At 44.6% G+C, this 27,172-nt stretch overlaps 1 protein-coding gene across 3 annotated transcripts in view; it reads left to right on the forward strand.

Annotated features, from left to right (window-relative positions):
* Positions 1-14,289: 14,289 nt before the first annotated feature.
* The window catches only part of Masp1 (MBL associated serine protease 1), a 64,943-nt gene continuing 52,060 nt past the window's right edge, over positions 14,290-27,172 (forward strand). For 2 of the 3 annotated variants that reach the window (XM_057764465.1, XM_057764467.1), the window contains exons 1-2: positions 14,290-14,468; positions 18,547-18,778. In XM_057764465.1, the coding sequence (XP_057620448.1) occupies positions 14,464-14,468; positions 18,547-18,778 (237 nt within the window). In that variant the 5' untranslated portion in view covers positions 14,290-14,463. Of the gene's footprint in view, positions 14,469-18,535; positions 18,779-27,172 lie in introns of those variants that run through there. The other variant, XM_057764466.1, reaches the window with a different exon arrangement.

Below are 27,172 nucleotides of genomic sequence, written 5' to 3' on the forward strand. Positions count from 1 at the left end.
GGAAGGTTTAAAAAAAAAAATATCTCAAACAGCTTAATAATGACACCAATGAACCAAACCAGAGCAACAATCATGGCAATAACACTAAGCTAATTTCAATGTCATCAGAAGCAAGAAATAATAAATGTTGTTTTTACCTTCCCTACAGTGGCCATGCTTTAAACTACTAGCTGGTGAAGGGTCCAGGAATAAGAGCATAGAAATGCAGAGTCCAGAAATGAGAACGTAGAAATAAAGAAATACAAAGCTGTAAGCCTAGGAGAATGAGAGCAGGCTACCAGCAGCTTAAGGATTAACTATTAACAGTGGGTTAAAAGTAACCCACTTATAACCAACCCATAGCTCTGTCTGCAAAGCTGAAGCGGCCCTCTGCAGACTGAGGGTCAGCTCTTAGATAATAACACCCGGCCACTCATGATCAGTAATTAATGTGAGCTAACTTCTAAATGATGGGATGTACCTGACTTTTTGGTTGTGCATTTTCTCATACCCTTCCCTGCTACACAAAACTGGTGGTATCAGGGGAAGTGCAGAGCTTTGGTAAACACCATCAACAAGTATCAGAGAGAAACAATGGGCTAAATACAAACACACTAGTTTAACTTAAAAAAACAAAAAATCGCTAATAGAAATTGTATAAAAAAATCTGAGTTTTACCTCAAGATTTTAAAAATTCTTTTGTTCATGCCAAATGCTTGCTTCTTGCTAAAAAGAGGGAAGTTTGGAAACAGCCCATTGCCCCTCTTACAAGTCCATCTCTGGCTGATAAGAGTTTTGTGCCCATGGAGATTTTTTTTTTTCCTAGAATAACATTTGCTTCTGGTTTAATAGAGTTTGGTGGTCTATACCCCATCTTTGCACGACCCCGGTGGACCCAACAGCTGGGAACCCAGACAAGGGCTCTGTTGCTGCTGCTAAGGATAGTTGTAACTAAATCTCTACTGTTCTGATAGAACTCAAGATTCAAAGGCAAGCGTGGAAACCTGTGAGCTCAGAGAGTTAGAATAACAACTGTCTAACTTTCTCTTTGTGCTGGCAACCAGGAAGTCGCTCCCTTCCACACTGCTCCAACTAAGAAAAACAAAAACAAAAAACAAAACCAACCATGCTAACCTCCTCCCTGCTACTTCCTGTCAATCAGTTTGCTAATCCCGCCTCTCTGAGCCCCGGTTAAATTTTTTTAACTAACACGAATACAACACATCTTTACATACATAGTTAACAAATTCAGCATGAACAAATGTAACACATCTTTGGCCGACTAAACAAATATTCCCCAACAAATAAATATTAAACTAGAATAATTAAAATAAAAAATAGAAAGACCATGTGAAAATTACAGAAAAAAATAAAAATCTAAAACTAACAGTTGTCTTTCTGAAAAGACAAGTGGATAATTCTGTAAGTATCTATCCAGGGGCAAAAAAACTTTAAATGAAAAAAAGCTAGGTGACAGATTATATCTGATACTATAGAAACACAAAGGATCATAAGAGACAGCTTTGAAAAGCTGTGTACCAACAATTAAATAACATGAAATAAATAGGTAAAGAACTTACCAAGATTTAATGTGAAGAAATAGAAAATCTGAACACATGCCAATAATATATAAAAAGGTTTAACATAATTAAAAATTAGATGGGTAGTGGTGGCAGCACACACCTTTAATTCCGGCACTTGGGAGGCAGAGATAGGCAGGTCTCTGTGTGCCTGAGTCCAGCTTGGTCTACAGAGTGAGTTCCAGGACAGCCAGGGCTATACAGGGAAACTCTGTCTAGAAGCCCCCCCCCAAAAAAAAATAATTGAAAACTTCCCAACAAATAAAAATCCAAAGACAGTGATTCGTGATGAAAACACTAAGATCTGTATTTCTCATGCTCTTCTAAATAGTTGAAAGGAAGAAAAACATTCAGACTCATTTTGTAGAGCCAACATTACTTGTGATCAAAGCCAGATAATGATACTATAAGAAAAGAAATCTATATGTCAATATTATTGATAGACATAGGAAATGACTCCTGAACAGAACTCTAACAAACTAAATTCAACTGTTTTTTGTTTCTTTTTCTTTTTTTTTTAAGAGATCATTTAATGGCAAAGTGGAATTTCCCACTGGAATACATGGATGGTACCATTTGAACGGGAAACGTTGCCTTAGGCTCAGGTAATTTGAACACTTCATCCCCAACTGTCGGTGCAGTTTGGAAAATTGAGAAACACTGGGAGATGAAGTTTCATGGGAGAAAGTGTGTCTCTGGAGGTGGGCCTTAAGGTTTTATAGCCCAGATTCCCTTCCTGTTCTCTGCTTCCTAGATGCAGATACAATGTGACCAGCCACCTCAACTCCTATGTCCTTACCTTTCTTGCCTCAATGGCTATAACCCTCAAATTGCAAGCCAAAGCAAACTCTTCATCCTTTAAATTATTTCTTATAAGGTAACTTACATAGAAGTTGGTATCAAGAGTGGGGTTGCTGCTGTAATAGACCTGACCAAATAGCTCTTTGCGCTTTGGAAATGGTTTGAGATAGCCAGGAAGACCTTGGAGCTACAGGCTAGAGAAGGTCTAGGACACCATAAAGCAGAGCTTAGGACACCATTCTGATAAGCATTTGGGAGATAAGAATTCTGACTGGCTCTTGGGGCTCCAAAGAAGAATCAGGGGTTAATACAAGACTGGGCTAGAGGTCATTCAAGTGTTATTGTGGCAAAGAATCTGTGTTCTTTTTAACCATGTTCTAAGGACTTAAGTGGGGCAGGATCCGAAAGTCACAGCTTAATCTGTTGTACACCAGTCAGCCTCAGGCTGTGGCAGAGTTATCACCCCTCACTTTCCTTCTACAGTGGAAAAGAGCAACAGGGGGAACAGAAAAATATGCAAACCATGCGATTTTATTAAGAAACGAGTATGAGCAAAGTTAAAGTTGCTGACAAGGCTGGGGCTGAGAATCAGTGAAACTGTTGAAGAGGTTAACACCATAAAAAAAGAAAAAAAAAGAATTCTGTCCCAGAACAATAAGAAAAGTGCCCTGAGGGTATGACCGCATCCTTCATACATTCCATCTTAAGATGATGTAAATACATTTGAAAGGAAAGACCTTGAACTGAAAATACAACTAATTACTTCCCTAATCTAAAACACTTGCCTAAAAATGTCTTTTCCTGACCCAGCAACCAATACATACAAAGGCCACTACAATTTTGGCCCAAGCCGGGGCAGGCTATTTCTTTAGCTGACAGCAGAACTTGATAGTGTCATCCATGAAGGACCAGTTTTGCAGCAAAATAAAGCCCAGCTTGCAATGCAGATCATAGGATATTGAAGATACTAAAATTATAGGATGTTCGTTGAGAAAAGTTGCAGTATAGGATGGAGCTGGGCTGCAAGAGAGGGCACATTTGCAGCAGGTGGCAGAAGGAGAGCTGCTCGCTGCTGTTGCATTCAGCATGAGGGCCCAGTGTCAGAGAGACTCCAAGTTTGTGGTTCACCTTCGTCTTTCCTTGCTAAACCCCGTTCCTCCCTTGTAGAACAATACTGTTGACTTTAGGTCAGGTGTTGGAAGCATATACCTTGTTGTGGTTTGGGGAATTTTGTTTGTTTGTTTGTTTTGGCTGTAACAGGGACACTCCCAGTTAAGAGTCTAGACTTGATCTTGAACAATCTTTGGACTATTAAAGACTACAGGGAATTTTAAGTAGGAAAGAACACATTTTGAAGCATGAGATCGCCACGTGTCTAAGAAGGCCAAAGAAGATTCAACTATGCAAAGTCCCCCAGAGTTTCCCGTGTTGAAGCACTTGAGCCTCAGCTAATGGTCATGTTTTAGGAGGCAGACTCTTGCTGTAGGAAGCTGGCCACTGTGGGAAGGTGGTTTTATGTCCTTGTCTCATTTCCCGCTTGCGGTCTACTACTTGCTGCCTACTACAGAGGCAGTGTGAGCAGCTGCCTCCCGCTGCTGCTGTCTGCTCTACCACTGTAAACCAGATTAAACTTGCTGTTCTTTTTTTTCTCTTTTTTGTTTCTTTGTTTAATTTTTGAGACAGGACAGCCTTAGCTGTCTTGAAATTCACTCAGTAGCCCAGGCTGGCCTCGAACCCACAGAGATCCACCTGCCACTGCCTCTCAAGGGCTGGGATTAAAGAGGTATGTTATGACCGCCCAGACTAAACTTGCTCCCTCTTAACTTGCTTCCCATCGGGTATTTAGTCACAAAAAACTAAGACAAATGGCTTGATACATGCCAATCAATAAACATTATGTAATAACAAAACGGACAAAAACTGCATAATCACCTCAATAGATGTAAAAAAGGATTGACAAAACTGAACATCCTTTCATAATATTAGCAAAGTACAGAAGTAATGTATCTTTTGTTGTTGTTTGGTTTTTGTTTGTTTTTCAAAACAGGGTTTCTCTGTGTAGCCCTGGCTGTCATGGTACTCACTCTGTAGACCAGGCTGGCCTTGAACTCAGAGATCTGCCTGCCTCTGCCTGGGATCAAAGGCAAGCACTGCTACCACCACCTGGCTAAGTAACATATCTTAGCCTAACAAAGGGCATATATGACATGCTTATTGCAGCATCATACTTAACTGTGGAAAACCATGAAGCTTTTGTTTTCCTCTTACATCAGAACAATATAAGAATGTTCATTTGTGCTGGTACTGCTCAACATAGAGTTAGCACTAGACAGAATAAGAAAAATAAAATTAAATAATTAAATCAAATATAAAATTGACATGATCTTACATATAGAAAGCTTTAAAGGTCTATTAAAGAAAATTGTTAAAATTAATTTTAAAAACTCACCTCAAGATACAGAGTCAACCCACAACTATCTGTAGCATTTCTATACATTAACATCAAACAAGTAGAAAAGAAACTATGAAAACAATTCATTCACAATACCATAAAATTTAAACATTTGGGAATTAATTTAACTAAGGTAATAAAATATTAATATACTGGAAACTGGTAAAAGAAAGCAAATATGAACAATTAGGTATACATCCTTCATCATGGATTTGAGAATAGATATTAAATTTTCTTGGCTAGCAGGATTGCCCAGTGGGTAAAAATGATATAATAATCTGTCCTGTCCCTTTAAGAGACAAGTCATTCTCACTCTCTCCTCCATCCACTGAGACAGGCAAATCTTCCTTCCTGCTTGTAGCCTTAGTTTCTTCCTTTTCAATCTCCCTCTTGAAGAAGTAGTTTCTCTCTCTCTCTCTCTCTCTCTCTCTCTCTCTCTCTCTCCTCTCTCTCCTCTTCCCCCTTCTCTCCTTCCCTTCCATAACCCACTAAATAAATATTCAACCTCACACTGCATGGTGTGCCTTTCCATGTCTCAGTCCCTGCCCAGGACCCGATGCCTTCAGAGACCTGCAGCGTGGTCTCATGGTATGCCCATCCTTCTGTCTCCCTTTGTGGTCTGCTGTAGCCACTCGGGGAACTGTGCTGTTCCTGCCTGGCACTAGCTGCTCTCAGGACCAGCTATTGTCTGCCTGCTGCTACATGACCCATTGACCACTGCCACCGCTCAGAGACCTGCAGCATTTCTGCCACTGCAGCTGCCAGAGAACCTGCAACATTTTTTATTTAATCCATTTCATTGGTGCTGTGAGACTCAGGAGGCTCTCCCACCCTGATCCCCTCTCCTGGGGTCGGGATCCAGAACCAGGTATTTTTTTCCCACAACAATTCTGTGTTCCAGGCCCACTGCCCACTGTCACTGCTCAGGGACCTGCAGCATTTCTGCTGCTGCAGCCACCAGGGAACCTGCAGCATTTTTTAATTAATCCATTACAGTGATTGCTACCAAGACTAAAGACCTAACTTCAATACCAGAAATTGCAACTGACAGAATCAGCTCCCCACAATGTGTCCTCTGACTTCCACATGTGCTCCATGACACATCTGCCTATATGTAGACACACAAAAATGAATAAATATAAAAATATAAGTAAAATAAAACACCCATATCACCCAAATTTATATACAGATGCAATATGTCACTCTCAAAATTCTAAGGCATTTTTCACAGAAGTAGAAAAATATCAAAAATTTTACAAAACCACAAAATATTTTGAATAACTTCAAAAAAACTTTACATAAAAGAACAAATTTAAAAGTAGCATAAGTCTGGATTTTAAACTATAGTAAGAGTAACATTTATATCTAAAATCTACAACATTTAAATCAAAATAACTTGATAATGGCACAAAAATAGGTATGTGGACCAATGGCACATAATAGAGACCCCCATAAATAAGATAATGCAGATGCAGTCAGCAAACCTTTGCCAAAGGCATCAAAAATGCCCCTGGGGAAAGGACAGGGTCTTTGATAACTAGTATTAAGAAAACTATCCATGAAATGGATTAAATAAAAAATGTTGCAGGTCCCCAAGTGGTGGCAGTAAGTAGTGGGCCATGTGGCAGGCAGGAAGCAAATAGCAGGTCATGAGAGCAACCAGTCCCAGGCAGGGATAGCGCGGTTCCCCTTGTAGCTGCAGCAGGCCACGAGGAGAGACAGATGGATGGGCACACCATGAGACTATGCCACTGGTCTCTTAAAGCAGCTGGTCCTGGGCAGGGAGCCATGCAGCAGGTGAGAGACAGAGACATGGATAGGCATGCCATGCAGAGTGAGGTCGGATATTAATTTAGTGGGCTATGGAAGGGAAAAGGTAGAAGGAGAAGAACACAGAGAGAGAGAGAGAGACAGACAGACAGACAGACAGAGACAGAGAAACAGAGAAGAGAGAGAGATAGAAGGGAGAATGAGAGAAGGAAGAGACAGAAGCTGCCTCTTCAAGAGGGAGATGGAAAAGGAAGAAACTCAGGCTGTAAACAGTTAGGGGAGTTAGTGGGCATGGCTTGTCTCTTAAAGGGACATAACAGATCATTACATTCCCATCTCTTTTTTATAATAAAAAGGAAGGAGGTTAGGCACCACAGGTAAAAAATTGGGGGTGCAGATTCTCAAGACTGATTCCTGCTTATTTGTGGGCATCATCTTGGGAGGGTGGGAACCTGAGACAACTAGGTTTTGTCACATTCTGGCATAGCTGGTCTTTTTGTTCCTGTCCGTTGGTATAGAAATGTCTGGTGTCTCTGGTATTGGCAGAACAGAGGATAAAGTTAAGAGAGACCTAGAGGCATGATCCACCCTCTTGCTGAGCTGACATGCCACAAGCCACAGAGGAAAGCAAAAGACTGGAATTGAAAAAAAAAAAGCAGCCTCATGAATCCGACCAATCTTGTTGGCAGCAGTAGTGGTAGCAGGGACAGTTTGAAAAAACTGCTTCCATTTGCCTGTGCACTGACAACAGTAGTTAGAAAGCTCCCATAAAAGTAGAGCCAGCGAGACACTGGCGGATGAGAGTAGGAGCTAAAGAAATAGGGCATTAAGGCCTGGGGTGTCAGGGCATCCGTTCCAGGGGGGAAGGATAGACATGGATGGCTTGCTACACATACCTAAAACTGTGAAAACCCACAAAAAAATGGCATAACCACAAGGTGCACAGGGAAGATGTCTCTCTGCTGTGGGCAGGGTGTGAATCAGCACATGACCATTGCAGGACCCATGGGAAAATGTCCCCTGTTCACAAGTGGGGTGTTACAGCCTGACTGGATTCAGTTAGGGCGACTTGGAAGCCAGAGAGTCCAGAGGCCACTCTGAGTGGCCTTTCATGTTGGGTGAAGAAAGAAAAGAAAAATATAAAAAGAGAAAGAAAAACTGAGGGACCCTGGGCCCCCAGTTGAATGCACTGCACGGAGTGTGCAGTGCTAGCATGGGAGGAATGACCCCAGGTCAGTCTGGTCACTTTAGTTAAGGGAAGCAATTCAGAGATGAATGTCAGCAAAATGCTCAACCATCTGTGGTTGGGGGCTGTCCCCCATTTCTAGGAACACCAGAATATTGCTGGGTGCTCACCGGTCAATTCCTTGTGTTCATTGAAACAGTTAAGCTGACCAGAATGGGGAAAACTTACCAACTAAAGCTGGTGGTGTACATAGAAATCACACTGTAAAAATCACGCTCAGGCATATGGAACATGTGGTTGTTGTGGAAAAAATACCTGGTTCCAGATCCCTATCCCGAGAGAGGGGCTTGGGGCAGGAGAGCCTCCCAAATCTCATGGCACCAGTGAAATGGGTTAAATAAAAAATGCTGCAGGTTCCCAAGTGGCAACAGTGGGCAGTGGGTCATGTGGCAGGCAGGCAGCAAACAGTAGGTCCCAAGAGCAGCCAGTCCCAGGCAGGGATAATGCAGCTCCCTGAGGGGCTGCAGCAGGTCATGAGGAGAGATAGACAGATGGGCATGCCACAAGACCACACCGCAGGTCTCTGAGGGTGGCTGATCCAGGGCAGGGAGCCATGCAGTGGACAAGAGACGAGACATGGATAGGCATGCCATGCAGAATGAGGTTGGATATTTATTTAGTGGGTTATGGAAGGGAAGGGGAGAAGGAGAAGGAGAGAGAGAGAGAGAGAGAGAGAGAGAGAGAGAGAGAGAAGAGAGAAGTGAGAGAGAAAGAGAGAGAGAAGGGAGAGACAGAAGCTGCCACTTCAAGAGGGAGACAGAAAAGAAAGAGACTAGGGCTGCAAGCAGGAGGGAAGATCTGCCTGCCTCAGCAGATTGGGGAGGGAGTGGGAATGGCTTGTCTCTTAAAGGGACAGAATAGATCATTATACTCCACATGGAAAAAAAAAAAGAAATTAGGGACTTAGCTAATATTAAACAACAATACAAAAATAATTTAAAATAAATTAAATACAAACATGTTAGAAGAAAACATACGTGTGTTTGTTTATTATATGGCAGTACTGTTCTGGGAGATGGTGACACACCAGGAAATGGGGCTTCCCTGGAGGATGAGGGTTGCTATGAGGGTGAACCTATAGGTTTAGAGGCAGCCCCTCTTCCCATGTCCCACACAAGCTGCCACCACTACAGAGTACTACCTCCCATGTGCCCCAGGAAATCAGAAACTAATTTGTACTTACCAGATATGTTCTTCTAGAAGATATATATATTAATTTGTTGAATCTATATATTTCTCTTTATACATCTATTTTAAATCATATTGCATATCATGAATATATAAACTGTTGTACTGTGTTGTAACAATTGAAAGTGTTTAATTTTTCATGGCTATTCTGACTGAGCTGAGACCGAATCCCAATGTAGTTTTAATATGAATTTGCTTGATGGCTGGGGATGCTGAGCATCTTTTTACTTACTCATTGACTGTTTGCACTTCATCTTCTCTGTGAACTGTCTATTCGTTTCACTTATTACTGTGGTTTTTTTTGACATTAGAGTACTTAGGGGTTTTAGTTCTTTATAGAGCCTAGGCATTAAACTTCTCCCAGACATGCAGCTGGCACAGATCCCCTCTTGTTCCCTCTGTTGTCTCTTTGCTAGCGAGCAGAAACCTTTCAACTTCACACGATCATTTGCCCGTTCTTGATTTTGTTTCCTGAGCTGCCCGAGTCCTTCTCAGAAAATCTTTCCCCATACCTCTGTCTTGACACACCATCCCCATGTTTTCTTCTGACAGAGTTGGGGGTTCCAGGGCTTACATAAATAAAGGCCTTTGACAATTCTGTATTGATTTTTGTGAGGTGTGAGAGATGGGGATCTAGTTCTGTTCCCTTGGCGTGAACGCCTAGTTTTCCCGGCACTGCTCTCAAAGAGGCTTTCTTTTCTCCAATGTGTATTTTTTGCATATTTGTAATAAACAATGTCTTTCATGTATAAAAGGCCCTAAGGAGTGTGTCAAAAAAAAAAAAAAACCCTAAGAACTGATAAGCACATACAGCAAAGTAGCATGATGCAAAATCAACATAGGAAAATCAGTACCTTGCCTATAGAGTAAAAAGTAATACACTGAGAAAGAAATCAGGAAAACAATCAATTTATGATAATGATAATCATATATATAGGAATCAACCAAATGGAGGGAATGGAAATCTCTACATTGCAAAGTGTAAGACACTGAAGAAAGAAATAGAAGAATACGCTATAAAACTGAAAGACTGCCCATGAGCATGGACTGGCAGAATTAATATTGAGAAAATGGCTATACTATCAAATTCGATTTGTAGATTCAATGGAATTCCTATCATAACTATCATAATCTCAATGATATTCTTCACATAAAGAGAAAAAAATCCTAAAACTCACATAGAAGCAAACAAACAAACAAACAAACAAACAAAGAGCCCAGATAAGCCAAAGCCACCCTGAGCAAAAGGAACAATGCTGAAAAAGTAAAGAAAAAATTACACCAGACTTCAAGTTATACTACAGAGCCATAGTGACAAAAAACGGCAGAGTACTAGCAAAGAAACCCATGTATAGCTCAGTAGAATAGATGACCCAGAAACACATCCAGACAGCTACCGCCTCCTGGATTTTGACAAGGTTTGTGTTATATATAACTAACTTTCCATATATATATGATTTCTTCTTTCTCTCTCTTTTTCTCTCTTTTTAAATCTGTAATGTCATGAATATTCAGATTCAATGAGCAGTATAAAGTCTACTAAGGGAAAGAATGAGCCCTGAGATTGAGGTCAGGCAGGCCTGAACTCCGGATGTTAATCATCTGCTTACAGGCACCCAGAATTTCCCTGCAATAACATATAGGCATTCCCACAGAAGCCTAAATGAATCATAAAATCTAAGAAGACTAAGGTGCTCTATGCTGTGTGCATAAAAAAAAAAAAATGGTACAATTATACCAGGTGGGGTTTCATGATTTCACACTCAACAACCACGTTGTGATGAAGTGAATTTGGGTCTCCCAGGACAAAGCATGAGAATTCTTTTAACTTCCCTCATTATTGTAACGACCTGGAGGGTCAGATGCCATGGTATTTGGCATCCTGTTGGTCGATGTGCCGCATGACCTAAAGTTTATTTTTTTGTTTTGTTTTCTTTTTTGACTCAGGTGTCACTATGCAGCCTAGAGTAGCATTGAATTCGCTGTCTTCCTGCCTCTCTCCCGAGGACCAGAAGTGAAGTTAGCCTCTGCCACAGCTCCTTCCATGCTCTTATTCCAAATTGCACTCCTCAGTTCTTAATTTGTTTTTCAGATATTGAGGAGGAAGCCTGGATTGCAGGCTTTGTGCCCTCCCCCATTGTCCCTCCATCACCCATCCCCCCTCCCACCCCCACAGAAGAAAAGCCCATTGATCAAATTCTTTACATTTTCTGACACATTGGTAGAATTCCAGAAACTTCCACTCAGCCCCTACAAAATAAATACTTGGGTAGAAAATGTAAACCCCAGTGCTCCAGAGGAGGAATGCTGTAGGACTCATCCCCTTAGAAGCTGCCTTCCTCCCCCCCCCCAATGAGAGGGCTCTGAGCCCACCATTCTGGTCCCCATTTCTTTGCTTAGAACTCAAGAGCTTTTGGTTCCTTGCGTACATTTTAAGCCACCCTTGTTAAACTTTGAAGATACTAATTGAATCTTTCCAAACATGATTTTTCTTAATATCTGTGATAGGGTTCTGGGTAATGAATGGCGACACTGTCCAAACCACAGAGGCAGTAAGCAGCGCTGTTGTGAGGGTTCCTCTGGCCTGTCTCTACTCAGACAATCAGCCCACCATCAGTGCCTCTGTTCGGGGCCACGCATGCTCTGTGCGCTCGCACTCGAAGAGAAGCGACCCCTAAGAAAGCAGGTGGTTTGTCTGAGGCCACAAGAACTGGGGCTACCAAATGGTAACCCTGTGCTCTGAACCCCAAAGCCGCATGGGCATTCTCCCACACCCAGATCCCATGAGGACAGCTAAAGGAGTCTTCGGGAGCTGTGAGTCACACCTGGAGCCTTCCCGGCACCTCAGTGAGTGCCTCCACTCCCGCAGCCCCTGCTGAGCCTTGGCTGACTCCTGGAGAAGGCGCATACCAGATCCGCCTCATGGTGCCAGGACTTCAGCTCAGAATATCCTTCAAACGTCTCCCATTGATCACTGGCAGCCTTAAAAAAGCACGGGCAGGAAGCTATTCCCAGAGGCCTAATTGCTCTATGTGACACTTTACAAGGGAGAGCTTATGGCTTTCCCTCCCAAGCCCTTCGCTCTGTGCCCAGATCCAGAATAAACGCCTTCGCTAGCCTGTATGCTGGATCCAGGGAGGGTGGGCTAGGCTGCAGGGAGAACTGCGAGACTCCTCTCCCGGGCAAGGCCGCTGTGCGCTGTGTACATCTTGCCAAGTTCTTTCTCCTTTGGTTTGAAAACCCTTGTGTATTCCAAAAGAAATGCAACCCATGTGTTTCTGATTCATTTATACTTAAATCATTAAAATGTTGTTTTGTGAGAGTTATTTGATGTCTAAAGAGCCTGACAGTCTGCTTAATGGGAAATTTACAGACTTTTCTTTTTATCCGGCCTGAGACAGTGAACACTTCTCTCAGACGATGCCTGAGTCCAAACCCCACCTCCTCATCTTGCACCTGCATTATCAACCACAGCCCTGTAACCACCATGCCAAGCACACAAGAGCTAAAAATAGAGAAACTGGAGAGAAAACGGGCAAGAATTAATTACAGGGAATGTCATCGTCATTGCTCCCCAAATATGTCCAAGGAGTGCTATCTGGGGGGGGGGGGAATGTGCGTTTGTCACCTTGGCTGGCTTAAGGGCACCTGCCACAATCACAATCTCACTTGTCCCTCGTTGCAGCTTCCATTTAGCAAACAAGGAGACAGGATCAGAAATGGTGTCATGCCTCTCAAGTGCTCAGCCAGGGTAGAAAGGAAAGACAGATCACAGCTAAGTTCTGGAATGGTGTCTAAAGCGCTTTTCAAATGACTCAAAATTGAGCATCCTTGCTCATGGGTGTGTGCATTACACAGATGCCTTAGGATGTAGCACAGAGAGCCAGGGTCATACATAGAACGTGTAAGAGATGGAATTCATCCTCCCTTTTGAGCTATGTGACCAACTTCTCCAGGTAGCGCCTTCGCTGGAAAGTGGAGACAATGCCACCACCGACCTGACTTGAAGGGATGAGAGTGAAACACGCTTAGCACAGTGCCTGTTCTGAGTTAACAGCTGGCTTGCAGAGACAGAGCCCTCAGGAGTGATAATGGGTATCTGAGGTCATGGTCAGCTGTATAACCTTGGCAAGTCACCACTCCACCTGTAAAGATAGAGCACAGAGACCCTCAGAAGCTCGTGAACGTAATCTGGCTAACGTTAGTGCCCAGCACAGACACGATGCTCAGGGAGTCCCACTTTGACACTCTCTTCAGCGTTGGCCTCCACTTTTGTGGACGGGATTATTGTTGTGGAGGGGGCTGTGTCACATAGAGAAGGTCAGAGTGCAAAGGTCACACTGTGGTAGGAGTTATAGTTTGGGGGTTAACTGTAGAGAGGCTTCCATGCAGAGAGAGTCATTGCTCCCCAAATATGTCCAAGGAGTGCTATCTGGGGGGTGGGGGGAATGGCTGTCTTGAAGTAGAGGGCTAGCTCTTACTACTCAGCTCAGTGTGGGGCCTCTATACTGTTTCTCCACAGACCTAGGACACTAACTTCTCACAGACACAGGTCTTTCCAGACCCACAGGTCACCTGGTTCTCTGTCTATGCTGAAGCCCTTTCCCAAATGGGTAGGTTTGACCTCTACACGCTGGCAGTTAAACCCTGTCACAAAGTCAAGTGGGGAAGAGAAAGTAGCCAGCAGCAGAAACGGGTGCTCCCTCAGTCTGGGCCAAGTGCTCAGTTCTGAGGAGAACCTGCAGATGTCCACAAACAGTTCGAGGCTTGGGATCTGCATTATTTTTATTTATTATTTTTTTTATAATCTCCTAGAACTGCCTTTTGAGTTGGCTGTTTCTGTTTAATTGTTCTTTTGCTGGGGTCCTGAAGTAGAACTATTATAGCCAACAGCAAGGGAGGCTAAAGAGAAATTAATCTCTCTCTCTCTCTCTCTCTCTCTCTCTCAAACATACAGACTCACAAACACACACACTCTCTCACACACTACACTTACATACTCACACACCACACACTCACACACACACTCACACCACACATACACTCTCTCTCTCTCTCTCACACACACACACACACACACACACAGGCACACACACATACCTCTGAGTCTCTCAGACTTTTTTTTTTCTCCTCAAGGGCTGCAGTCCCTCCCAAGGAGGGGACTGGCCAGCAGATCTCCCAAAGAAACAGTTCTGTCAGGTCCCTCTGCATGTGCAGAAGCTCAGTCAGAGAGAGGAGAGAGGGAAAGCCAGAGGGAGAGGGGGAGAGGGGATCTGTTGCAGGCAGGGGAAGGCGTGACCTGAATGGAGAATGCCAGCCAATTCCAGAGACACACAGGGACCTCAGAACAAAGATAAGGCATCGCTAACATCACACCGGGGACTGGGACCGGCTCACAGACAAGTCCAGCAGACGGGACCAAGGCCAGGAGCACACAAGGCAGGAAAATGAGGTGAGTGAGGTGCCCTCTCCAAGACCAAGTGTAGAGCAGCCCTCTGGGTCTGACCTTGTCTCTAGGCAGACTCACCTGCTTGCTCTCTGGGTGGCTGGGGATGGGGGATTCTCACCAATCCTCAGGGCCCCCCAGCAAAGGGCGCCCTGTCTCTGGAGCACCTTCCCAGAGACTCCCGGAGTCTTGCAACTTGAAACCAGATAGTTTGTACAAAGCCCGTTCGCAGCGCGGCTGAGGCTCAGATTTCTCCCTCTGGCAGCACAGGGTGCTGCCTACTGGCCAATGTGATCCTCCTCCTCCTCCTCTTGCCCACAAGGCTGATTCTTCATTTTCCTACTCAGCATAGAGCAATGCTTTCTTTCTCACAACACTTTAAGAGTTAGATAATGTGTTTGTGTGTTTATTTCTTCTAAACAGAAAAGAAACCAGTTCCCCTACGGCTAGGCTCGGGGGTTTCTTGAGCCTTCAGAAGTTTGCCAGTTAAACCTCAATTTAGAAAACTAAAAACCTGTCCCCATTTTACAGTTCCCTATAAATTCTTCATTTCTCACTGAAATCAGGGGCAGCTGGTGACATGAATCAGGCTATGAAATGCACCAAATGGCTCTTAAAGAGACACCACAGTTTTTCAAAGGAGCGTTTGGAATTCTGAAACCTACCACTTTAAATTCTAACAGGCTTGAAGCTCTTCAACCTTGTTTCTTGTGTTGCTTGAGGCTCCTCACCAGGCATTTCTTATGAGCTTTCCCAGAGTCTGAAACCCCAACTATCGTTAATTATTTTTTTTTAATCACTCGTAAGTGTCAAAGCTGCTAGGAAACATCTAAAGGGAGCAAGAAAAACCGCTTGGTAGGTGTGTTAAGTCCCCTCGTGCCTATTTTCCCATTCACTTTCCCTTTCACTTGGCAGTTTCTGTGTTTCTCTTCTTTGCTCACCTAGCACCTTTACTGAGTCCAGGGCCAATGAGGGTTTTCAGTCTCTGTGACTCTGAATTCAATGTACCTATGGCTCAGAGGAAGAGAAATCTCTAAAAGTTCGTTTTATCAACCTGATCTTTGTAAAGTCATTTTTCAACCTGCCAGAAAATTTCATTTTTCTTTCTTCTAAAACAATGGCATTTCTCCCTTTGTATTGGGCGTGATAATCGGCTTTACCGGTATCTCAGCCATTTCAAAGCACGCCCTTGCCTATGCTTAACCTGGATTTAGAACAACTCTCTCACTCATTTCCCACCTAGACTTGACTGGGCAGGCTCGCCATTGCTTCCTGGGTCCTAATCTCCACCCCCACCCCCACCCCCAGACATGGCCCCTCTTCCTTTGTTTGCATCTGTGGCTGTATCTCTTACCATCTCTGGAATGGCTGCTTATTTAAATGTCCACTTCCCCTTCCAAGAGATGCGATCAATGTCTTCATCTTTGTAGACTGTCTGCATGGTCATGTGACCAGCACCTAACAGAATGCTCCTTTCCTAGTAGAAATCCAACAAAGGTGCTTGAGTTGAATTCAATTACTGAATATCAAAAAGACATGCCAGGGAGCCATTCTTCTGGCTCTCTCTGCGGGGTCTGGACTCACCAGCATAAGACTCTTCAGAGTTTGCAGAGGACTTTCACGGGCATTATCTCATCCTGGCTTCAGATTTTGTGTGACATAAGGATTAATGGATACACAAGATAAAAACACTTAAACATCTTGCCCAGAGCTACACTGATGATCTTGAAAAAGGCCCAGACTCATTCTTGTGTCTTTGGGCTCCAAGCATTTTTCTCCTCTATCCTGCCAGGCACTCAATCCCAGCTGCAGATTACAATGGTCTATGTTACTTAAGGAATGCCAGTCCCCAGGCAATAGGACAGAATTTCAAGCATAGGGTGGCGGTGGGGGAGGGTTCAAACATTAGTTAATTTTTTTTTAAAATTTCCACATAAAGCTATGGGTTTTTTTTTTTAAGCTATGGGTTTTTAAAATTATTTTTCACAGGATTAATTGCTTTGGCCAGATGCCTGGCCATGATACGGGCATGGGTCCCAACTTCTCCTGTGAGCTTTTGTTATTCTTTTCTGCTGTTGAAGTTAATTTGCCATATGGTATTTGGCACGATGTGCCATCTCTGAGGGTATACTTTTCATCGTCTGTCAAGTGAGGGTGTTGGGTAAGGGAGCCGTGTTGTCTCTCCCAACCCTGGATCTTAAAAATGGAGTGTTGGTGGTGTGCACACTGAACAGGGGAGTGACTGGAGGTGCTCAGATATGCCATTCATCCCGCCATCTGACACACGCAACTTCCTTATCCAGCCCCAACAGCCCGCTCTCCCCACAGAGACGAGTACACCCCAGCTCTCTGTATCACTTTTTGACATTTCAAGCAAATGCAGCTCAACTTTTTAATCAACTGGAGGATAGATAACAGGTGTCAGGGATTGTACAGCTGGTGCCTGGTGCCTACGAAGCCAAAACACGAGTGTGACGAGAAACGAGAGCTGCCACGCACTCCTTTGATTCACAGCCCCTAAGGCAGGCAAGCAAGCAAGCATATGCTTCAGCGTCTTCCATGAATGGAGACAGCGGCTTCATGTGTCTCAGTCTGACAGGCCCTTGGTGCACTCTCACCACATAGAGCTCTGGGGCCTGGGCTGAGGGCTCCATCAACTGCCAGCCTCAGCAGAATTGGCCCAAGGAGGCTTTCTCCGGGGTGGGGGGCGGGGTGGGGGAGATGTGGATAAAAGCAACCTTTCAGCCTTGTGTAATCCCATTGTCACTATTGCGGGAAGTCAGGGCTGGGAGCCAAAGCTGCTACTGTCAGGAAGTGGCATGACAGACCATCAGAGCAAGCCTTTACCTAGGGCTTGATATTAAAGCTTATCCCAGTGCTCGTGAGCAGAGCAGCCCTGTGGGAAGTCATCATTATTGTCATGTATGAGATGGAGAACTCTCCCAACACTTCCCTGAAGTGAACGGAGAAGGGAGATGAAGCTGCTCTTCCATGCCAGGCACAGTTGAACCTGTGCTCTCAGCTCTGGTGATGGTGACCAAAGCCCTGGACACTAGCCTGTGATTCCAGACCTGGGGAGGCAAAGATGGGAAGATCCCTGAATCTCATTGGCTAACCAGCCTAACCTAATCAGCTAGCCCCAAGTCCGAGTGAGAGTCGCTGTCTCCAAAAGCAAGGTTGATGGTTCCTGACGAATAGGAGGTTTACCTCTGGCCTCCACACTCATGCATACATATATGCATACACACACGCACGCACTCACACAAACACAAACACGCACAGGTATATGTATGCACGTATGCATGTGCACGTGCAGACAACAATATCAGACGTGAGCACAGGGACCTGTTAGGAGCGTAGCTAAGGAGTCACCCCTGCGATGTTTGAGTTCAAGGTCCTTGGGTCTTTCTGGGAAAGCGCTATGCCGTGACCTGACCATTAGGACTATGACCAGCATTAGTTACCCCGCTTCGGTATTGCGTCATACATGTTCGATATCGTGTCGTCCATGCCCCTTTCACGGCTCTCTTAGCAGCCCATTAGTTTCATTTCTCTGGGAAGGAATTAGAAACTTTCGATTCCCACAGAACCAAGTCACCAAGACTTACTTTGTTCTATCTTTATCAAGATATTTTTTATAGGTTGACAGGTATGTAGTAAACAATCTCTTTCAGAATAGTAAATGTGTTCAGTGTCTGTAGATTCCTCTACTGAGTTTGGGTTTTATCACAATATTAGCTATTATTACTTGTATTTTTAAAACTACATAATTTATGGCTTCTAAGTGAGGTACAATTGAAGAAGCGATACCAATTATGATTTAATTGTAGTAGTTATGTTCCCAAGAGTAGGCGAACATGGGCCAGCGTCCCAAAAGTGCTACTTTATAGAAAACTTCAGTATGCATACCAGATTTTCAAAAGACCAAAGCTAATACAGTCTTAGAAATTACCTAGTTACTTTTTCCAAATGTCCTGCAGACCTGGTAAGCAAGACCTCCAAGGAGAAAAAGCAATATGAGCAGTTATTTGGCTCGGGGGACCTGCAATCATTGATGTAAGCCAAACTCATTCATGTCTTTCAGGTTGCTCCTTCTCTACCATGGACTGTGCCTTGCCCTGTTGGAGGTTTCAGCCCATACCGTGGAGCTAAATGAAATGTTTGGCCAGATCCAGTCCCCTGGCTATCCAGATTCCTATCCAAGTGACTCCGAAGTGACTTGGAATATTACTGTCCCCGAGGGGTTCCGGATCAAGCTTTACTTTATGCACTTCAACTTGGAATCCTCCTATCTTTGCGAATATGACTACGTGAAGGTAGGACCACCAGTGTTCTCTAACTGGGCATAGATCAGGTGCCATTCTTACCTTAGCGGGGATACATAGAGTGAGGGGGACACACAAGGAGACAGTGTCATGAAAGATGTGACGGGAGTGGTATGCCAAGTTCAAGTCTATGAAAGGTGATGGTATAATTTGGCTTTTTGGCTAGATACACCTTTCTCCCTACTCTATTCTCAATGTATCCAGTAGCTTCTGCTCCAACATACCAATAAAGGGTATAGATCCAAGAACAAGCAGTAATCACAGAGAATCCTGATTATGTCTGACACTGAGGTATTAGAAAGCCTGCCAAATTCCTTAAATAATGACCAGATGTTTAGGACCATAGGCTGTGCAACAGTCAAAAGGTAAGAGGCAAAGTCTGAATGGAAGATTAATGTGGGATTCTGAGGGCCTTGAATACCATGTCAAAAAGTTTATATTTTTATCAGCCAAGAGTATGGCCAGGAAGGGAAATATTAAAATGTTTAATATTAAAATATTAAAAATATAGAGAGAGCAGGTGAGCACCACAATTTACAGACAGCATTCTCTGGAATTACCACGGGTGGGATGTTCTGGTTTCAAAGTGGGGCTAAACTCGGCGGGCATGCATGCCTGCAACTCCAGGATGTAGGGTTAGGAATAGGACAATGGTGAGTTAGCCTTGGAACAAACTCAGGTTGTGTCTTCAATAAACAAAACAAAGCTGGGAGGTGGTGGCGCACACCTTTAATCCCAGCACTTGGGAGGCAGAGGCAGGCGGATCTCTGTCAGTTCGAGACCAGCCTGGTCTACAAGAGCTAGTTCCAGGACAGGCTCCAAAAACCACAGAGAAACCCTGTCTCAAAAAAGAAAAAAAAATTAATAATAATAACGTGGACCTGGAAAGGTGCAACACATTCTAAGAGATCAAATTTACTCAGGTTGTACCTACTTCAAAAGTTCAGAAAACTAAAAACCAACTTTCTCTTTTTAATGTCTTTATTTATCTATTTTTGAGTGCCTGAGTATTTTGCCTGCGTGTATGTAAGTGCACTACATGAATGCAGTGCCCAAAGAGAGCACTGGCCTCCCTAGAACTGGGCTTACAGGTGGTCAGGAAGCACCGTGGGGGGTGCTGGTCCCAGAGCTCTGGGAGAGCAGCCCATGCTCTTTGCCACTGAGCCATCTCTCTGGCCCCATGAAGCCCCTACTAAGCCCTCTCCGACTCTCTGGAAAAGGTTCCCCCCAAAGCTCTGAGTCAGCTCTCTCTATTTAACCATGAGTCTGCTTTTTATTTTCCCAACACCTGTCACTCAGCAACACTTAACCCAGAATGTACTAACCAGAATGTTTGATCTACGGCAAAGTAGTGAATTTACCAGGACCCTTTATACTTATCATCTCATTCAAATTGTATTAAAGTTGTGTGGGAAGTGAGCGCCTATCCTATTTCACAGCAAACCAAACCCAGAAAGTTTAGGTGAGGTTAGGTGACTCAAGGCAATCCAATCGGGAAGATGGAAGATCAAGATCCTAACCCATGTCATGGGAATCTGAACCCCATGCTTGTTTGGCCCTGCTGAACAGCTCACAAGCTGTGCTCCCCTGAGTCCCAGCATGCAAAACCATACAAGAGGTGTAGGAGGAAATGCTAAGTGGAGCTGTGGACCCCTCCCCCGTCTCCGCTCATTTTATATGCAGAGCCTTACTGTGGCACCAAGGTCCACACGGAATTCCACGTCAGGGTTCTCAATCTCTGCTCTGTTGACGTCTAGAGCCAGGTAACTCATTGTTGAAGAAACAGGTCCAGATCTGAAGGATTTTTTGGCAGATCCCCTGGCCTCTATTAGTTAGATGTTAGTGGCCGTTCCACCAGCTTGTCATAGTCAACAATGTCTAAAATGTTGACACTATCCCAGAACCATAGATGTATGGAACGCTGCACGCCTCATGCTATGAACAATAGGACAATCAGATGCAAAACATTTGACTCCCCAGAAGAAAGGTAAGCCGAGAGAACATGAGCTCTGGACACTTCAAAGTGCTCTTGAAGCAACTGGTAGAATGAGCTGCTGAGCTGAAGTCCCTGTGAGTTAGACATCTGCCCAGTTCCTAAAGGGAAAGGCATTCATATGGGGGAGAGAGTTTACATGGCTAACTCTCTAGAACACCATCCTTGCATCAGCACCAGCTCCCTGCAGAGGTTCTAGCAGCCATGAGACAGGAACGGGCCTCCCACATCTGCTGGCAACTGGCAATCACAGAGATAGCTTGTGTGCTTGTCCACACATGTATAATAGTCTCCCTTCAAGAGTCAAAAGCTCACAGAAGTTAAGCTTCAGGACCTGTAGAGGTCCGCACACCCCCATTTTACAGGATTATGCTAAATGTTACTGTGTCTTAAGTCTTTTCCCCCTGATGAATACATTCTAAATCTTTCAGTTTGGCCCAAAACAGAAACAGACAAACGTGGAACAGTCTGGGTTTAGGTGAGCCCTAAAATTTCTCGACTTGCCCATTGCCTGTGATCACCCTACCGCACTTTGAGGCCCAGTGCTTGAATCTGAAGCTCTGGTCCAGTTCTCATTGACTGGAAGACTGAAGGTCAGAGTTCAAGGAGAAAACTAACACTATGCCTCTGAACTCACAAGGCCAGAAGTCTCACGGAGTTGAACCCGCTCTCCTTCCCTAGGTGCCTGCACAACCCCAGGTCCCAGGATAGCTACTAGGTTTGGCTTTTAATGAGAATCTCTTCTCTTTCGATCTGAATCTGAGCACAAACATGCCATGCGGCTCCAGGATAAGTCAACACTACTCTTCTAGGTTCTGTTTGTTCATCTGTTCAATGAGGGATTGCGTCACTTTTCCTGGGGAAACATGAACAAATACCTACTCTCCCTGCTAGGAGCCCACAAGTTACCAGAGGAATAATTCTACCAAAGTCCAAACTAGTGAATCAGTGAGTTCATTGGGGTTACTTACAGGAGGATGGGCGAGGGGTTACTTACAATGACTCAAAGGCAGCTGAACTAATCAAAAGCTACCTCAGAATGTAACAACTCATGAAAGCCACATACCTGGGGCCCTATGTGACTTGTAGACTGTTGGAGAGAGGCTGGAGAGCCTCTTTCAGGTAGCTCAGAAGATGGGAGGTTCTCTTCTACCTAGCAAGGCCTATTTGTTGTTCTTAAAATGCTGGCGGGTCCCCCAAGAGAAATAGGCGGGATGCAAATCTGTGCGAACACCCAGGACTCGTGGAGATGGCAAGGCGGATGCTATGACCCAGCTGGATTCTGGTGACCCAGAACCCAGAGAGGCCAGGGGGAGCCGCTCCAATTGGCGATTAACCGTAACCGTGAGAGAAAAGAAAAAAATAAGGAAAGAGAGGAAATGGAAAGAAAAGATAAAGAAGCTGAGGATTCGGTCCCCAGTCGAATGCACTGCACCGGAAGTGTGCGATGCTAACGCGCGCGGGCGGACCGGCCCCCGGGACCAATCCAAACACGGCTCTGGCAAAGGAAAGCAACCTTACCAGAATGAAAGCAACCGTAGCAGAATGGGGAGACACTCACCGATGGAAGCCACCCAGTTCAGGAGTCACATGGCACCCATTGTTGTTCTTAAAATGCTGGCGGTCCAGGCAGGCTTACAGAGCAGCAGCGAGCCCCAGCAGATCCCCAGAGGGGTAGGCAGGTGCCGGGCCGGCTCCAGAGTCCGACACCCGAGCTGCAGCGAGTTCCCAATGGCGAGTGGGCCCGTGGGCAGGGACATGTGACAGACAGATAGTATGAATCAGAACTGAACCTTTATTACTTAGAGGAGAGAGAGAGAGACAGAGACAGGGAGAGAGAGAAAAGGAGAAGAGAGACAAAAACCTGTGTGCACCCCAAGAGAACAAAAAGGAAAGAGAGTGAGAGCAAGATGGCGGCCGAAGGTCAGAGGTAGTGGGAGTGGGCGTGGCTTGTCTCCCAAAGAGACAGGAAACCACAACACTAGTGAATCTTGTTAGTTTCAGTAACTTCCTGAACCTTGGATAACTGCTTGCTTTCTGAATCTGAAGGAGTTTTTTCTAGGAGAGAATGTTATACCAGGGAGGAAACTGATGGAACAAAACGTGGGATGAAATGACCCCTAAAGCACCTTAAATTCCGGCCCTCTCCTTGCAATCGTACTTGCCAGAATCTTCCAGATGATCCCTCCAATTCTTCATTATCCTACTTAGCCAGTTCTCAAAGTTCCACGGCCATTAGCACTCTAAGTAGAGCCTACACTCTTCAGGGGAACACCTTAGTGAAATACTATTTGCGTCAAACTTGTAAATGTAGCACACCACCACTGTTCTTTACCAAGTCACTTAAAATATTAGTTTCCTTTGGCAGGATAATATCCTGGACATTTTGAGGATTTTTTTTTCTCCATAGCTAAATTTTCTTTGGAGCCAAGGGGTATGTTTAAAGGATCACCCAGCTCACAGGAACTGTTTTCAGTCCAACCCCCATCCATGATCCTCCCTTCCCACTCAAGCCCGTCAGGGTGATCATTCTGACACAGAGTACCATCAGCCCAAATCCAAACGGGACCTCAAAGCTGTGGACCGGATGCTCACATTTATGGGAATTCCTCTTCAGCCTGCTTTCCCGCAGCCCTCGGTCTTCAAGACACGTGCACATCTTCACAGCAGCATCTGCTTCCTCGGAATGTGCTGCCTTAGTGGAGTCCTGCAGGGCACAGATGAGAGGCATGCATCACAGCTGGTGGGCGCTGCAGATGGAGGGCCCAGCACAGATGCTAGGCATGGGAGCTGGAAGTCTCTGGTCTGCTGCTCAGTCCATGTTGGCCTTAGGCAAAGTGGTTTCCTCTAGAAGGAACCTCTACTTCTCCATCTTCCCTTTCCCTGGCAGGCAGCGAGTTGACATGGTCTATAAGGTCCATCTAATGGCCTTAGAAATCAAGGTCTACCTGCGTCATCATCTTGTCATTGGCTCAAGTCAGGCCTAGAGCAGAATTTAAATCTGAAAATAGCCAATCTTGTCAGGAGGGGTGGTACACACCTTTGATCCCACCACTCGGGGAACTGGGGAAGAGGCAGGAGCAGGTGGATCTCTGAGTTTGAGGCCTGCTATGTATGTTCAGTCCCAGGCCAGGGGATTTGTCAGAGAGACTCTTTTGGAAAAGAACATCTAATTTTTTCTTCTTTTAAATCAATTAAGCTATAGGAGGGCCCCATCCTATGAAGGTCTAGATTTTAACTTACAATACGTAGCAAATGCTGTCTGTAGTCAAACTGTTAAAACTTTCTTTGATTTGAATGCTGTTATATAGCCTGGAAATGCAGGATTTCCCCCAGACAATGAAACAAATGATATTTAACTGAGTGTCAGATCAAATGGCTGCCATTTAGAGGAGTCAGGAGGCGAGGGGTGTGGAAATTCGGACCCCCAGGCACAGAAGTTCACACCTCTCATTTCAGGTTCACTTCGTGCCATCTGCTTGTTAAAAAGAAGCATGCAACATTTCAGTTCATTATCTCTTCCCTCCCCTGTTTCTCTCCCCATTGCTCTTCCTCTCGATTCCTGCCCCCAAAGCTCAGCTGGTACCTAGTAAGTGTCCGTAAGATGTAGTGCCGCAGTTCTGTCTATCCCGCAACCCTTAGATAATGAAAAATTCTCATAGAATTTCCACCGTGAGCCCCTTAGCTCCGGTTTATGGTCAGCCAGCCTAATACATTGCAATGGCCCCCCATATGTCTGCCAGATACCAGCCTCTCCCTATGAGTCCACCCTTTGTAGAACTGCAGAGGGATCATCTTCAAATATCTCTTTGTTTGTGCCGTCCTCATAATCTTTCAAAAATCTGCTCGCTTTCTAACGATGCCCAAGAATTCTGTAATTAAACTATCCTAAGATGAGCACTACCCAAACTGGGTCCCCAAAGACAAATATTACCATCCTACCCTCTAGGAATTCACAATTTCAAAGGAGGCAATAAGACGATTACATAATTAAAATGTTAAAAACTTACACAAGAAACATAAGTCAGCACACACACGTGTGCGTGGTCACTTCTGGGTGGTCGGAAAAGGCTTTGGAAGTCCTTAGTGTTTGAGATAGTTCTTTAAGGGTGAGTGGAAGCCTTTAAGGGTGAGTTGCAGTTCCTGGAATGGAATGTGTCAGCACATAACCACGGTGTGAAGATTGAAAAGGACCCAATGGGGAGAGCAGAGAATAGTTGGGGTTGACATGCCTTAGGGAGGTACACACACACACACCAAAAAAAAAAAAAAAAAAAAAAAAATGCCCAGAACAATTACATAGGGAGCGACTAAGAAAATGTCTAGTAAATTTGGGTTTATAAATGGCATCCAAAGTAACAGACAAGTGATTGACTGGTTGAATTGATTTGGGAACTTAAGAATGTACACCCATGGTCATAAACAAGTGATCAATAGGTTCAATTAATTCTTCAATATATTTTGTTCACCAGTTTTATATGCACTTACTCTGTTTTGGAAAAAAAATATTAGTAACAATGATCAGAAAAAAAAGCAAAAACAATAATATCAACACAAAACCTCTGATCTCACACAAAATCCTCATTTCCTTTTGAAAACCTGGCAGTGCTGGGAGACAAACAGCTGATACCCAGTAAAGTTGACCATGTAGCTAGGGCTCCCCCACACCCCACAGGTCCCTCCTCAGCCTAATGCCAAAGGTTTCTTACGTCTTGCACCATTGCTTCCCTTGTAGTGAGGAATGTGAAACTTTCCCCTCCAGGGTGTCTCCCAAAATAGGAAACAGGAACGTGCCTGAGAAGGCATATATTTCAAGGAAAATTATTTGAAAGCATTCTTTGTGGAATGAAGCATCTCTGTCTGCATTTAATGTGCAAAATATGTTCCTGTCTAAAGAAAAGCCTCCTGCTTCAGTCCTTTATGATTTCAGTGTGGCGTTATGCAGTATTTGAGTCTAGAATTTCCAGTGGGAAGTTTTGAACAGTTTGTGGACCAGAGGACATGGAGGTGACATAGTCAGTAGCAAGTTTGAGTAAGTTTGATCTTGACATTTAAATACAGGAGTTAGGCACAGGACATGAGGGGAACTTATTGACTAGACTGAGTGTACATGGGCTGGTTGGCTAGGACACGTCTGGAGGAAGCTCACGGATCCCTGCAGCAAGCTTTGGAAGCACAGGCAGAGCGCCATAGGAAATGGTGTGTATAGGGGGAGGGATAGCATGAGAGCTTCCAACCCAGGTTCCGAAAGCTGGGTCACTACTTTCCACGTATGGAGATCGGGTTTAGAATGGGGTGTGTTGAAGAGTGCTGTGCCTGGAACACTACTGGAGGCGCTAATCCAGATTTTAAGATGGAGCGCTTTAAGGGACACAGGGATCAAATTAACTGAGTCACTCTGCGTGAGAGCCCTTGGCCAAACTGCTTCAACTCCCTTAGCTTGGGCTTGTTGTCAGCTTTTTAAACACCCAAAAGGGGCACAGCATCTTCCTCATGGCCTGAGGCAGGGTAGTCTGCTGTAGAGTGCGCTGGAAACCGCATTCGTACTCAGTGGTTTGGAAACTGTGAGACCTAAAAGGTCAGGTCCTACTGCGGCCACTCATGGGAGCAGCGCTTCCGCCATGATGCCCTTATAAAATGGAGAGATCAGAACCCCTTTCTCACGGACTCATTGTGGATGTAAATGAAAGGAAATGCTTGAAATACCTAGGTCCAATGCGTATCAGCTAAGGAAGGCCGCTTGGCACGGTGCGAGCCGGAAAGCAAACCACTTGCCTGGCATCGCCAGCTGTTTGGCGAGCGCACACGGCCTCCTCCGTGCTCTCTCCGCCTTGCTGGGTCACTCAGTGGTTTCGGGTAATACCCACTAAGCGCTTTGAGAGCAGCGCAGGAGGCTGTGTGTCTAGCATCACAGTTCTTAGAGCAGATTTTAATCTGCTGCCGCAGGCAATTCCTCTCGTGGAACAGGAAACACGGTTATTATCATACTTAGCCTACAGAGAAGGAAATTGAGGCACAGAGAGAACTGCCCAAGTCCCTCTGGAAAAGCCAGATCTCAGTCTCTAGTCTTTGCAAAACCAAGACGAGGTTCGGTTTCTCCTTGGTGCCCCTTCCATGCCAGTTCTAGTCTGGAAAGGACCTTGAATTGTTTTTCAGCCAATGTACATTTTTTTTTCTAAAGCAACAGTATGCTTGTCATGGTATTTTAGTGAATTTTGTAAAATGACTTGAAGGGTTTTGAGGGTTCCTGTTTTGTCTAGATTCTGCTAAGTAACTTTCTCTTTTATCCTGACTTTGGGAGAAAACTTATTTTAACATAATGGACAATGAGGACTACTGAGAACTGAAGAACAATGGCAATGGGTTCTTGATCCTATTGCACGTAATGGCTT

This window comes from Chionomys nivalis, chromosome 3 (genome assembly GCF_950005125.1).
Source record: "Chionomys nivalis chromosome 3, mChiNiv1.1, whole genome shotgun sequence".
NCBI lineage: Eukaryota > Metazoa > Chordata > Mammalia > Rodentia > Cricetidae > Chionomys > Chionomys nivalis.